The sequence below is a fragment of the Trachypithecus francoisi genome, unplaced genomic scaffold, assembly GCF_009764315.1.
Source record: "Trachypithecus francoisi isolate TF-2019V2 unplaced genomic scaffold, Tfra_2.0 Lachesis_group13, whole genome shotgun sequence".
Lineage (NCBI taxonomy): Eukaryota > Metazoa > Chordata > Mammalia > Primates > Cercopithecidae > Trachypithecus > Trachypithecus francoisi.
In genome coordinates, this window is record NW_022681458.1 from 45,924,645 (window position 1) to 45,936,891 (window position 12,247).

Genomic DNA, 12,247 nt, shown 5'->3' on the forward strand with positions numbered 1-12,247 from the left:
AACAAATGACTTGATTTGAAAAGTCTTGATGTGAAAAGACCCAACATTAATGGAATATGAATGGATACCTCCTTGTGTCTGAACACAGTGAAGTGAAAGTTGTAAAACATACATTTTGCTACCACTGTGCCTATGGTTTTTGGATTAAAGCAAATGTAACTTGTGGACTTGGTTTCTCATGCCAACAGGGAAAATATCTTGAAAGCTTTATCCTTTTTCCACGAATAAATGGCAAAGCAGTGGAGAATTCCATAACATTTAATGAGTTTTAAAAATTGCTTATCTCATATAAATTTTTGATTATATCCAGTGTAGTCTATAGTTAGTGGCCTCCATGGTCTGCCATTGGACAATTGGGGGAAAAGTTTTTAACCCAGATAGTATCCCATTGAGGAGGTGCCTAGGTGTGGGCAGAAGGAGGGAGTCGCCTTCCTAGGGGTTTTGCAAGAAGCTGTTTTACACTTATTGGCCACAGGTAGGACATTTTCTTACAAAAATAAAATTACTCTGTCCCTGCAGAGGAAATATTTTCTTATAAATAAAAGCAGGGAAACACGGTATCTCCCACCCAGTAGCGGGAGCTGGGAATATGGAGATGTGGAGGCTCAAGCAACTCCATCTTGGAAGCTAATCCACCAGATTGGCTTCTGATTTACCCCTGTTCTGGGAAAGGTCTAAGATTTCCAGTTTATCTACTGTGCCTCGTGTAAGAGCAGGTACTTACCGTGCATCCTGCCCTTCGGTCAAACAACCTTCAATTATTCTACACATCCCTTCTAAATCACTTCTCCTGTGGTACACGAGCCCTGGGTCTCGTAGGTAATGGCACAGGGATCCACCGACTTGTCTTGCTGCCACCCAGGACACAGACAAAGCTTCTGTTCATTAAGTCCCTATTAGATGTTTCTTTCTAAGAAGTTGGATGCGTCAGCCTCTTTCTCCAGCCTCAGCTTCTGCTGATGTCAGGGGTAGGTATGCATAGACCCGCCCACCAGGAAACAACAAATGAAAAGACAAAAACGAAAAGTAGAGAGAACAACAACCTCAGTAACAGCATTACCTATTTTTAGTTTGTAAGAAAGGAAAACCTTTGCCCCTTGGCAATGCAAACAATTCATAAATCAGGCAACACCTCCAAAGGTGCTTTAAAAAGTCATTAAGATTAGAAAGATAACATTATTGACTCTTTTTTTTTTTTTTATATAACCTTCCCACCAGTTGAGAAACACTGCTTGTCTTTAGGAGGGAGAGTGATGGCTGCTTCTAGGGTTGTGCAGTCTGTACATGAAAGCAAGGTGGAGTTGAAGAGGGCTGAGATCTAGCCCCAAGGTGCCTAGGCTTTGGCCTGGTGTGGGGCTGATTCTACATGCAGATGACATCTTTTTCTAATCCACATAAGGTACTTCATAGACCAGCAGAGCCTTGAGAGAAATAAAACATAAAAACAAAAACAACACTTTTGCTTTACAAATACATCTTTTGGATAAGCTGCCTATATTGGGTTTGGTTGATTATAACCTGCTACATGTAGGTAGTTTGTCCATAGAATTGTTTCTTCTCTACTAGTTCACGTTTTAAAATTTGAATTAAAATTCTATTTTTTTTTTTTTTTTTGAGACGGAGTCTCGCCCTGTCACCCAGGCTGGAGTGCAGTGGCCGGATCTCAGCTTACTGCAAGCTCCGCCTCCTGGGTTTACACCATTCTCCTGCCTCAGCTTCCCAAGTAGCTGGGACTACAGGCACCCGCCACCTCGCCCGGCTAGTTTTTTCGTATTTTTTAGTAGAGACGGGGTTTCACCGTGTTAGCCAGGATGGTCTTGATCTCCTCACCTCGTGATCCGCCTGTCTCAGCTTCCCAAAGTGCTGGGATTACAGGCTTGAGCCACTGCGCCCGGCCTTAAAATTCTAATTTTAAAAAACCCTCAGATTTCGGTATGCCAAAATGCCTTTTTTTAGCTGCTACAATTTAGGTTAGGTTGTGATCGAAAATGTATTTAAAAGTTTTGGACAAAATTGTCACTACCGTATAGAATGTGGCGGTGGTACCTGGGTTTGGGAAAGTACTTCCTATTAAGGAGCCTCCTTTCATTAGGGAAACGAGGAAATCAGGAGCGAACACTGAGTCACCTCTGATGGTAGTTGGTGAAATTTTTGTAGAATTTTCAAGGGTAAAAAACAAGTCTTTTTTTAAATTTTTTTAAATTTTACTTTAAGTTCTGGGATACATGTGCAGAACATGCAGGTTTGTTACATAGGTGTACATGTGCTGCGGTGGTTTGCTGCACCTGTCAACTCCTCATCTAGGTTTGAAACCCCCCATGCGTTAGGTATTTGTCCTAACGTTCTCCCTCCCCTTGCCTCACAGCCCCCAACAGGCCCCAGTGTGTGATGTCCCCCTCCCTGTGTCCATGTGTTCTCATTGTTCAACTCACACTTATGAGTGAGAACATGCGGTGTTTGGTTTTCTGTTCCTGTGTTAAAAAGCAAGTATTTCTAATATTGCTGACTGCACACATTGAATTCTGACACGTGGTAGAAAATGTTTGCCTTCAGTTACAGGTAGTAGACGAAGAGTGCTCCTTGGGTCCTACCTGCACACTCTCTAGTGGTGGAATAGATTCCTCTAAATGTGCTTTGCCTTTCTCTGCTGCTTTATCTATGCTGTTTTGTTTGCCAAGAGTAATTGTTCTCAATCCTGGCTGAACATTAAAGTTACTTGGAGAGCTTTTAAAACTCCAAATACTCAGGCCATACTCTAGACCAATTAAACCAAACTCTCCGGACACAAGACCCAGACGCTACTGGTTTTTAAATTTTGCAGTACATTCCAATCAGCATCCAAAGTTGAAATCTTCTGCCATGTAGAATGTTGCCCTCTTCTATCTCTTGACTAACTGCCAATCACTCTTAAGTTTTAGCTCAGGTGTCCTTTGCTTGGGGGAAGCCCTCTTTGCCTCCCTCATCTGGGTTGGGTGCTCTCTGTGCTCCTGTAGCGTTGCAAGCTTACCACTCTCAGAGTCCTTATCCCATTGTATGTTCTTTATTCTTCTGTTTGCTCAACTCGATGAAAACTTTTTGAGGGCAGGGACCAGACTGTATCTTACTCTTCTTTATATCATAGAGCCTGACTCATGTTAGCTATTACTTTATATAAAATGCCTTAGGGAAGAATCATCAAGTGACTAAAATTTTAGGAAATAGAAGTAGCAGAGAGCAACTCCGTGAATGGGGAATGTGGGCATTCTGATTGTTCATTCAATAAGTTTGTAGGGAGCATGACTTTGTGCCAAACAATAAAACCATGAAGTCAAATAAGAGACGACCCCTGTGCTAAAGTTACTTTCATTCTGGTCTAGGAGAGAGTTGTATATGCCCTTGATTGCATACAGTGTGATGTGTGCTATAAGGAGTTAAGACCCCATGAGGAAGTACAGAAAGTAGCCTGGGGTGGTGATTGGGGTAGAACACATTGTCTGGGAAAGTGTCCAAGAGGAGCTAACACTTGATCTGCACACTGACAGATGAATAGGAGCTGATCTGGTGGATAACAAGGGGAAGGGCGTCCAAGTAGAGCAAACATTGAAGCACATGGAGACACTTCATAGACAGCGTGTATGGGATTCCGCAATCCTTTCTGTGCAGCTAAAATGAAAGGCATGTGAATGGGAGTAGTAGGAGGTGATGCTTAAGGCATAGGTGCAATATATACAACTATTATATATCCATAAAAATTAAAAATTAAAAAAATTGGTGATACATGGTGATAACCATCTGACTTAAAAAAAATAACATAGATGTGATTCAAGACATTAGGTCAGGTAGACTACAGTATACATGAAAAAATAAAAGATAAAAGGTGAGGATTTCAAACGAAGCCAACATCAAGACAGTGTTTATTGACTTATGGGTTCATTGGTGACCAGAGCCAGGAAGTTACTATGGTTTATTGCAGTGTGTGTGGATGGGTGCACAGAGGAAGGGCAGAGAGCAGATTGTGGAGGGCTGTATTATGAAATGAAGTGGAGGCAGAAAATACATATAGATAACATTTTCAATAAGTGTCATTGTGAAAGCCCAAAGAGAGGTTATTCCATACCTGGAAAGGATTGTGGGAGCAATAGAATGATTTGTTTGTTGTTTGCTTTTTAAAAGAAGAGACCTGAGCGTGTTTGCATGTTTATGGGAAAGAACCAGGAGATGTGGGCAATGAAGATAGACCTGCCTGTAAGAGCAGTTACGTCCCCAGATGAAGCAGGTGTTAGCAGACAGTCTTGATGGACACCATGAAAATGTAAATTCCTTAGTTCACAATAGTGGCTGATTATCAGATTGTAAAAATGCTTCACCCATGACAAGTAATTACAGTGTTCCCTTTTCTCTTATCTCGCTTTGTAAGATTTCCTTTACTTTTGACACCACTAGAATCCTTAAAATGTAAATCAGCTGCTCCAACTATTATGATTCTAGAGCCAGGCTTTGAACCATATATTATGCCATGGCTGCTCTGATCAACTGAAATGGAAGATAGCTTCCAGCCTGATTCTAATAAATTTTGCTGTTAAAGAGTTCTCAGAAATTGCACTAGTTTGAAATGAGAATAAGTTGATCACCAAACAAACTCTTTGAGTTATTAGATTTCTGACTATGAGAAACTGATTGGGTTTTAAATCCAACAATCATGTTTGCCTATGTCATTAATCATAGTATCTACAAATTACACCTTCACAAGTACTACCATATATACTAAATGAAGTCTATTTTAAGGTCAGAACATGACACATAGAAGCAGAGGCGTTTTTAACAGAAATAATGATATAATTTTTGTATATTTTTTCATTTATAGGTAACATTATTAAACTTCATGATAACCCCTGAGGGAATGCAAGATCAGCTTCTGGGGATTGTGGTGGCACGAGAAAGGCCAGACCTTGAAGAAGAAAAGCAAGCCTTGATATTACAAGGAGCTGAAAACAAAAGGTTTTAAATATCATAAACAGAACTATTCTTATTTGTTTCGAGATCACTAGAATGAATTAAAATACATTTTACAGATCTCTTTTGTTAGATTTAATAGGAATACTGCAAGGGAAAGTGTAACAGGAAAATGTGAGGAATTATACCTCTATGTTAATTTAGAAAACTGCATTACTGAGGATATTTTTACATGCAAGTTCTTAGGCACTGGAAGAGCTAGAAGGCCTGCCAGAAGTCAGGGCAGGGCATTTTCAAATATTCCACAAAGTTTTAGCACGAGAGTTTTAGTATTCACTGTGTAACTGAGGTAACCTGTTTTTACTGGAGCATGGTGTAAATGAGTATGTTGCATCCCACTTTCTGCTCGTAACATCTATATCATAGGTAGAAAGAGTAAAGCTGTGTAAGTCATGTAAAATTTCAGAAAATAAACAGAGTGCTGCTTTCTGTTCACTCCGAACTGAGATCCTTGATGGCAGAGTATATTGGCTTGCCGTATTTCTCTCTAGTTAGCCCATAAATGATCATTAAAAAGGGAACTGGAGCAGAAAGGCCCATCTTTGTGACATTTTGTGAGATAGGAAATTAATTATAAGGCATCACCGTTACAGATATTTGTCACAAAGTGATGCATTTCTTTTGGTTGCAAGTTCTTTGTTTCTTATAAAAGAACATATACGTGAAATGATTTTAAATGATTTCTTTTTCTTCTAAGAAAATTGTGTTTTATTCCAGGCAGTTAAAAGAAATAGAAGACAAGATTTTAGAAGTTCTTTCATCTTCGGAAGGCAATATATTAGAAGATGAAACTGCTATTAAGATATTATCTTCCTCCAAGGCTTTGGCTAATGAGATTTCTCAGAAGCAGGAAGTAGCCGAAGAGACGGAGAAAAAGATTGATGCCACCCGCATGGGCTATCGTCCTATTGCCATCCATTCTTCCATCCTGTTTTTTTCTCTTGCTGATTTAGCCAACATTGAGCCCATGTACCAGTATTCACTGACCTGGTTTATTAACCTTTTCATCCTGTCTATTGAAAATTCAGAGAAATCAGAAATTTTGGCAAAAAGGTATGTAAAGGAAATACTAATTAATATTAACTAATTAATGCATGAAATTAGAGAGTAATTTGTGGCCTCCATTGTTGTCTCAGAGTGGTACAAGCATTACAGCCACTTACCTAAAATGAACTTGATTAATCATTGTACCAGAAATAAATTTGAGGGTTAGAAATTGAACAGATGTGTCCAAATTCAGTCTGCCAAGAAACTGTTTACAGAGATCTAGGATTATAATGTAATTCTAGAAAGAGAAAACATTTACCTTCATTTTTCATTTGCAAAATATATTTATGAATGGAAGTATGGAAAGAGTAGTTAATACTTTTTTAAAATATGACTCCTATTCTGTACGAACTGGCATTCTGAAAGTTGCAAATTCTCATTTTAATATACAGATCTGTAAAATTTGTCAAATGCTAGGGTAAAAAAATCCCAAAGCTTGTTGTGATTATTTGTGGTAATAGAGCTTCTTTTCTATTATTCTTATTTACATAAAATACTTTATATTACTGTTGGCTATTACAATAAGTAATGGAATTAAGACCTGACTTAAATCTACAAGAGAATTAAATTTCATTTGAGTTTTTAAAATCAGTTAGATAATTTTCAGTTTGGTATTAAAACGTGTTTTTAATAGAGTTTAATGTGTAATTAATTTTTTAAAAAAGAAAGTAATTAATTACAACTTTTACCTTTTATAACCTTCTTGATAAATATGAACCTAGATACTTCAGTTTCTTGACTGTTGAGACCCACAAGGGAAACTCAATTTATCACTCACAGCTAAGAATTATGTTTAGAAATCCAAAATGTTAATCTCATTTTAATCTGAATTTAATTCCTTTATCATAGTAGAGGTCTAAAATTTTGAGTGTTCTTAGACTCAGCAATTTTTTGTTAGTAAGATTTATTATTTTACAGGTTTGAATACGAGACTAATAAAGGTGTGAGTCTGACACTTTGGGCTTGGCCAAAAATATATATCGATACATAGATATCTACCATTGAGAAAGGGAGGGAGTAGGTTATTTATTTGGAAGAAATGCATTGCATAATGATAGAGTTTATTCATCTTTATGATATTTGAAAATGTTTAGTTTATTTCTTCCAGTTCTGAAATTTTCAAGCTTAGCAAGGATTACAGAAATAAAACAATTTTAAGTGATCTTTCTTAGAGAAGTTCCCAGCTATTTGCATTATAAGTTAGTTAATTAAACATGCATGTCTGGTTTTCATACTAGATTCTGAGTTCCATAAGACAAGAATAAAAAAATAAAATTATCCCCAGCCTGGGCATGGTGGCTCACACCTGTAATCCCAGCACTTTGGGAGGCCAAGGTGAGCAGCTTGCATGAGCCCAGGAGTTTGAAACCAGCCTGGACAACATGGCAAAACCCCATCTCTACAAAAAATACAAAAATTTAGCTGGGCATGGTGGTGTGGGCCTGTAGTCCCAGCTACTGGGGAGGCTGAGGTGGGAGGATTACGTGAGCCCAAGAGGTTGAGGCTGCAGTGAGTCGTGATTGTGCCACCACACTTCAGCCTGGGCAGTGGGAGTGAGACCCCATCTCCAGCAGTTACTATAGTGCTAATCACATTATAGCCACACAATAAATAATGTTCTGCTTTTCACTACTGGTCTTAATTTCTACCTTGCTTAAAAGAATAACCACTAGAATGTTACTCTCTTAATTAGCTTAAAAACAAGGTATTTTCTGGAGTCTAGAGAAGAAAATTTCTTTGGTCTGCCATTCAAAGACATTTATTTATATAAGCTTTAAAAATTAAAACAATTCTATGCTTTAAAAATAATGATGGGTCCTTTATTGTCTCTTATTATATCAAGTTAGAACTCATCCAAAGTATGGAATTTGTTTCTTCATTACTGTGCTTTTGTTCCTTAAGATGTAAGGAAAAGCAAACCCTTTTTACCCAGATGTGTGATTTGGATGAAATTTAGAAAACAAAATGTGGCCTTTTCTTTTTAGTTAAACTTCTTTCATTTCAAAACAATGAAAATCATATGTATGTCTGCAGTAATACTAAAAGTATAATTTTGGAACCAAAAGGTAAATAGAGAAAATAGATGTTAAAACTTTTATTGAAGTTATCAATACACATGAAGAAACATGCAGAAATCAGAAGTATTTGCCCAATGAATTCTCATAAGTGAGCAAACCTGTGTAACTAGCACGTAACTCAAGACAGAACATTATCAACAGCCCAGAAGTGTCCGCTCCTGATCACTAACCCTCTCCCTCAAGGTGACCACTGTCCTGACTTCCAACACCACAGGTTAGTTTTTGCCAGTTTTAGAACTTCATATAAATAGAATCACACAGTGTGTGCTTTTTTTGTGTCTGATATCTTGCACTCAGCATCATGCTTGTGAAATTAATGCACATTGTTTTGTCTAGTACAGTGTTTTACTCAGTTAGTTTTCTATTGTTGGGGAAGTATAATTAAAAACTACATCTTCTCCCAACCCAGAAACTCTCTCCTCAAAGACAGTAGAGAAAAAAATAGTTTTATTGTTGAATAAACATTAAACGGAACTTGACACATAATCACAGGCAATCACAAAGAGATTGCAAAGACAGAGAGGAATCTCACCCCCTTAATTATCGAGGCAGATAAAACTCATTACATCACACTTAGTTCATCCTAACTTTACTTGGCAATTGAAGTGACCATCTGTGTTAGCAAATTGGCTTTATCCAGAGGAAAACCAAACATTTCATATCTGTGTGACAGGAGGTAGTTTTGCAATTTGAAATAAGCTTAACTGAAGTTAGGCTCCTACCCTTCTGCAGCGAATTGGAGACAAGTGGGCTATCTCCCTTGATGTTTACATTTCAAAGAAATGGCTTCTGGGTCTTTGAGGAAGACATCACTGGGTCATAAAACTGACAAAGGTCTGACTAGTTTTCTAAAGGGTGTATATAAATTTCAACGTGAGGAGAAAGTACCTATAATTTTAGGTTTTCTAAATTAAGAAAAAAGGGAGGGAAGGAAAATCTCTCTCCTTATTTTCAACAGAAAGAATTGAGTCTCTTATTTTTAATTTTTGCTTGTCCTAACACTGTAACACAAATCATGTATCCATTCTACTGTTGAGGATATTTGTGTAGCTTCTAACTTGGGGCTACTACGAAATTTTGCTTCCTTAACATTCCTGTTCGTGGCTTTTGGTGCTGATATTTACCTGTCTTTGGTGGGTATATATCCAGGAATGAAACTGATGATCACAGGGCATGCATATATTCCCTTTTAGTAAATACTGCCGATAGGTTTCCAAAGCATTGTACCAAGAGAGAAACTTTGGTCAGTCCTGTTTAATCTTTTGTTGTTGTTGTTAAAGTAAACTAAGAGTTTCCGATTAAGAAGCTGGCTCCCAAATCAGAAATGAAAAAGAGGAGTTCTCACGGAAATGATTTGTTTTTCTGCCAATCATTGATAGACACCAAATAACTGGTAGACTTCAGGCAGTTATTGGACTATAATTCTACCAAAAGCATAGAAAACATGTGACTATTAACACTAGCCAACCTGATTGTTTTAGAATCTTAATATTGGTCTAAAATTATTTCTCATTTCTTTTTATTTAGAGATATAAACGTATTTCATTCTTGTTCTCTGGTAGTGATTATTATATGGTACCAAGAATATGTTATGTTATGACTAGTATGGTATATACTATGCAGTTGCCATAATAACTTGGATCATCTGTTATTTATAAGATTTTAATGCATTACAATTTGTGTAACAATAAATAACTTTATATAGCAAACGAAACAAAATAAAACAAAAATAACATAAATAGAGGAACAAAATCTAACTAGGATGTAGTTTTGTTAAATATCCTGGAATCAATCTATTGCTGTACAAATATGCATATACATGTAATTGTAACAGCCCAGTGGGTTCTTCCTGCCTGCCGCACGTAGAAAATCAACCCACTGAGACCATGACATTGTGATAAAGAGTTTAATTGATGTGAAGCCGGCCACACCACGCGGAAGATGGAATTATTACTCAAATTAATCTCTTGAAAATTCGGAGGCTAGGGCTTTTCAAGGATAGTTTGGTGGGCAGGGTGTTAGGGAGGAGGGCATGCTGTTTGGTTGGAAATGCAATCATAGGAACACAGCAAGGAAAACAGTCCTCCCTGAGTCTGCTTCTAGGTGTGGGCCACCAGAGGAGTTGCTGGTCTAGGTGAGGCCATCCAATAGTCAAAAATGCAAAAGCCTGAAAAGACATCCCAAAAGGTCAATCTTAGGTTCTACAATAGTGATGTTATTTACAGGAGTGATTGGGGAAGTTGCAAATCTTACTACCTCTGGAATCATGGCTAGTAAACTAAATTTCTTCCAAAGTTAGCTTGGTCCATGCCCAGGAATGAGCCAAGACAGCCAGCCTGTGAGGCTAGAAGCAAGATGGAGTCAGCTATTTCAGATTTCTCTTACTGTCATAATTTTGCAAAGGCAATTTGATAATTACACACAGTTTTTTTTTCCCACTTTTATCAAGACCATTCTCTCATGTTATTAAGTATTCTTCGGAAACATAAGTTTTAGGAGTTGCACAATATACATGCCATTGTATGACTGTACCATAATTTTCATATTATAAGACTTTTAGCTGGGTGGGGTGTCTTACACCTGTAATCCCAGCACTCTGGGAAGCTGAGGCGGGCAGATTACTTGAGCCCAAGGGTTCAATACCAGCCTGAGTGACATGGCAAAACCCTGTCTCTACAAAAAATGCAAAAATTAGCCTGGTGTGGTGACATGCACTTGTAGTCCCAGCTACCTGGGAGGCCGAAACATGAGGACCACTTGAGCCTGGGAGTTCGAGGTTACAGTGAGTTATGATCGTACCACTGCAATCCAGCCTGGATGATACAGTGAGACCCTGTCAAACAAACAAAAAACACTTCTAAGTAGTCTCCAGCTTTTGTATTGTAAGTAATGCTGCAGTAAATATAAGTGTCTGCATCATTGCTTATTTTCTTAGACTAAAATCCCAAATTTAGGACAAAGGTGTTCACTTCTTGCAGATTCCTGATATAAATTTCTTTCCTGGAAGATTATTCAAACACACAACTCCATCAGAGGAACATGAATGATCCTATATCACTGTATCACTCACCAGCTTTGAGAATGATAATTTTAATCTTCTTTTTCACCTTAAAAGGTTATTAAAATATATTATATGTCCATTTTTACTAGTGATTGAACCTGAACTTACAATATGATTAACCTTTATAATTTTCCCTTCAATCTTTCTGTCTACAGGAAGAGACTTGTTTTAAAGTACGGAAAATTTTATTTTACTCTAAAAAGACCAAATGTGAGTCACCCTGTATTAATCGTATGGTACTGCTACAAGTGAGACAAATTCAGTGCCATGCATGAAAAGACAACCTATTAGCATAATAATAGGGACAGAATAGTATGTTTATTTTCAATGTTCTAAGAATTCGACTGTATTTTAGCAACTATTGCCAAGCCTTTCTCTACAAAAATCTTTTCTGAAGTTCCCAAATAAAAATAAGATACATTAATTTGTTGTAATTCTCTTTATGGGAATGCTGCAGGGGATAAAATAGTTAAGAAAATAGGCAGGTAAGGAAAAGTGGGAAAAAAAAAAAAAGCTAGGATGATTGACAGCCTAGAATATCAGTCAGGACATTGCCAAAATTAGCCAGGCATGGTTGTGCATGCCTGTAGTCCTAGCTACTCCGGAGGCTGAGGCAGGAGGATGGCTTGAGCCTGGGAGGCAGAGGTCACAGTGAGCCAAGATTGCATCACTGTACTCACTCCAACCTGGGTGACAGAGAGAGACCCTGTCTCAAAAATAAATAAATAAATAGATAAATAATAAAAAGGAAATCTTGTGATTATTCATATTTTCATGTTTTGCCTCTAGCAAATAAAAAGGGAGTTTGCCAAGTTTTGTAATTTCTTCAGCTTTTATGAATTTATAATGAGTAGCACAATACTAAACTTAATAAAGAAGCTACTAATTTTAGATTGTTCATTTAATATGTAATATAAAACATTTGAAACTATTTGTTATAAAGAGGTCAAATTTTACACCCAGAAATGCTTTGTAGATAAAAAGTCTGTAAACTTTTTAATCTAACAAATTAATATACCGTCCACTAACTTTTTTCCAAGAGGAAGATTAAGTTTAAAAAAAAAACAAA

The 12,247-nt window shown here is 37.3% G+C and overlaps 1 protein-coding gene across 1 annotated transcript in view; it reads left to right on the plus strand.

Moving 5' to 3' along the window:
• The window catches only part of DNAH7 (dynein axonemal heavy chain 7), a 341,498-nt gene that overhangs the window by 269,369 nt on the left and 59,882 nt on the right, over positions 1-12,247 (plus strand). Inside the window, exons 50-51 of the mRNA XM_033230791.1 lie at positions 4,844-4,977; positions 5,710-6,045. Of these exons, the coding sequence (XP_033086682.1) occupies positions 4,844-4,977; positions 5,710-6,045 (470 nt within the window). The remainder of the gene's footprint in view (positions 1-4,843; positions 4,978-5,709; positions 6,046-12,247) is intronic.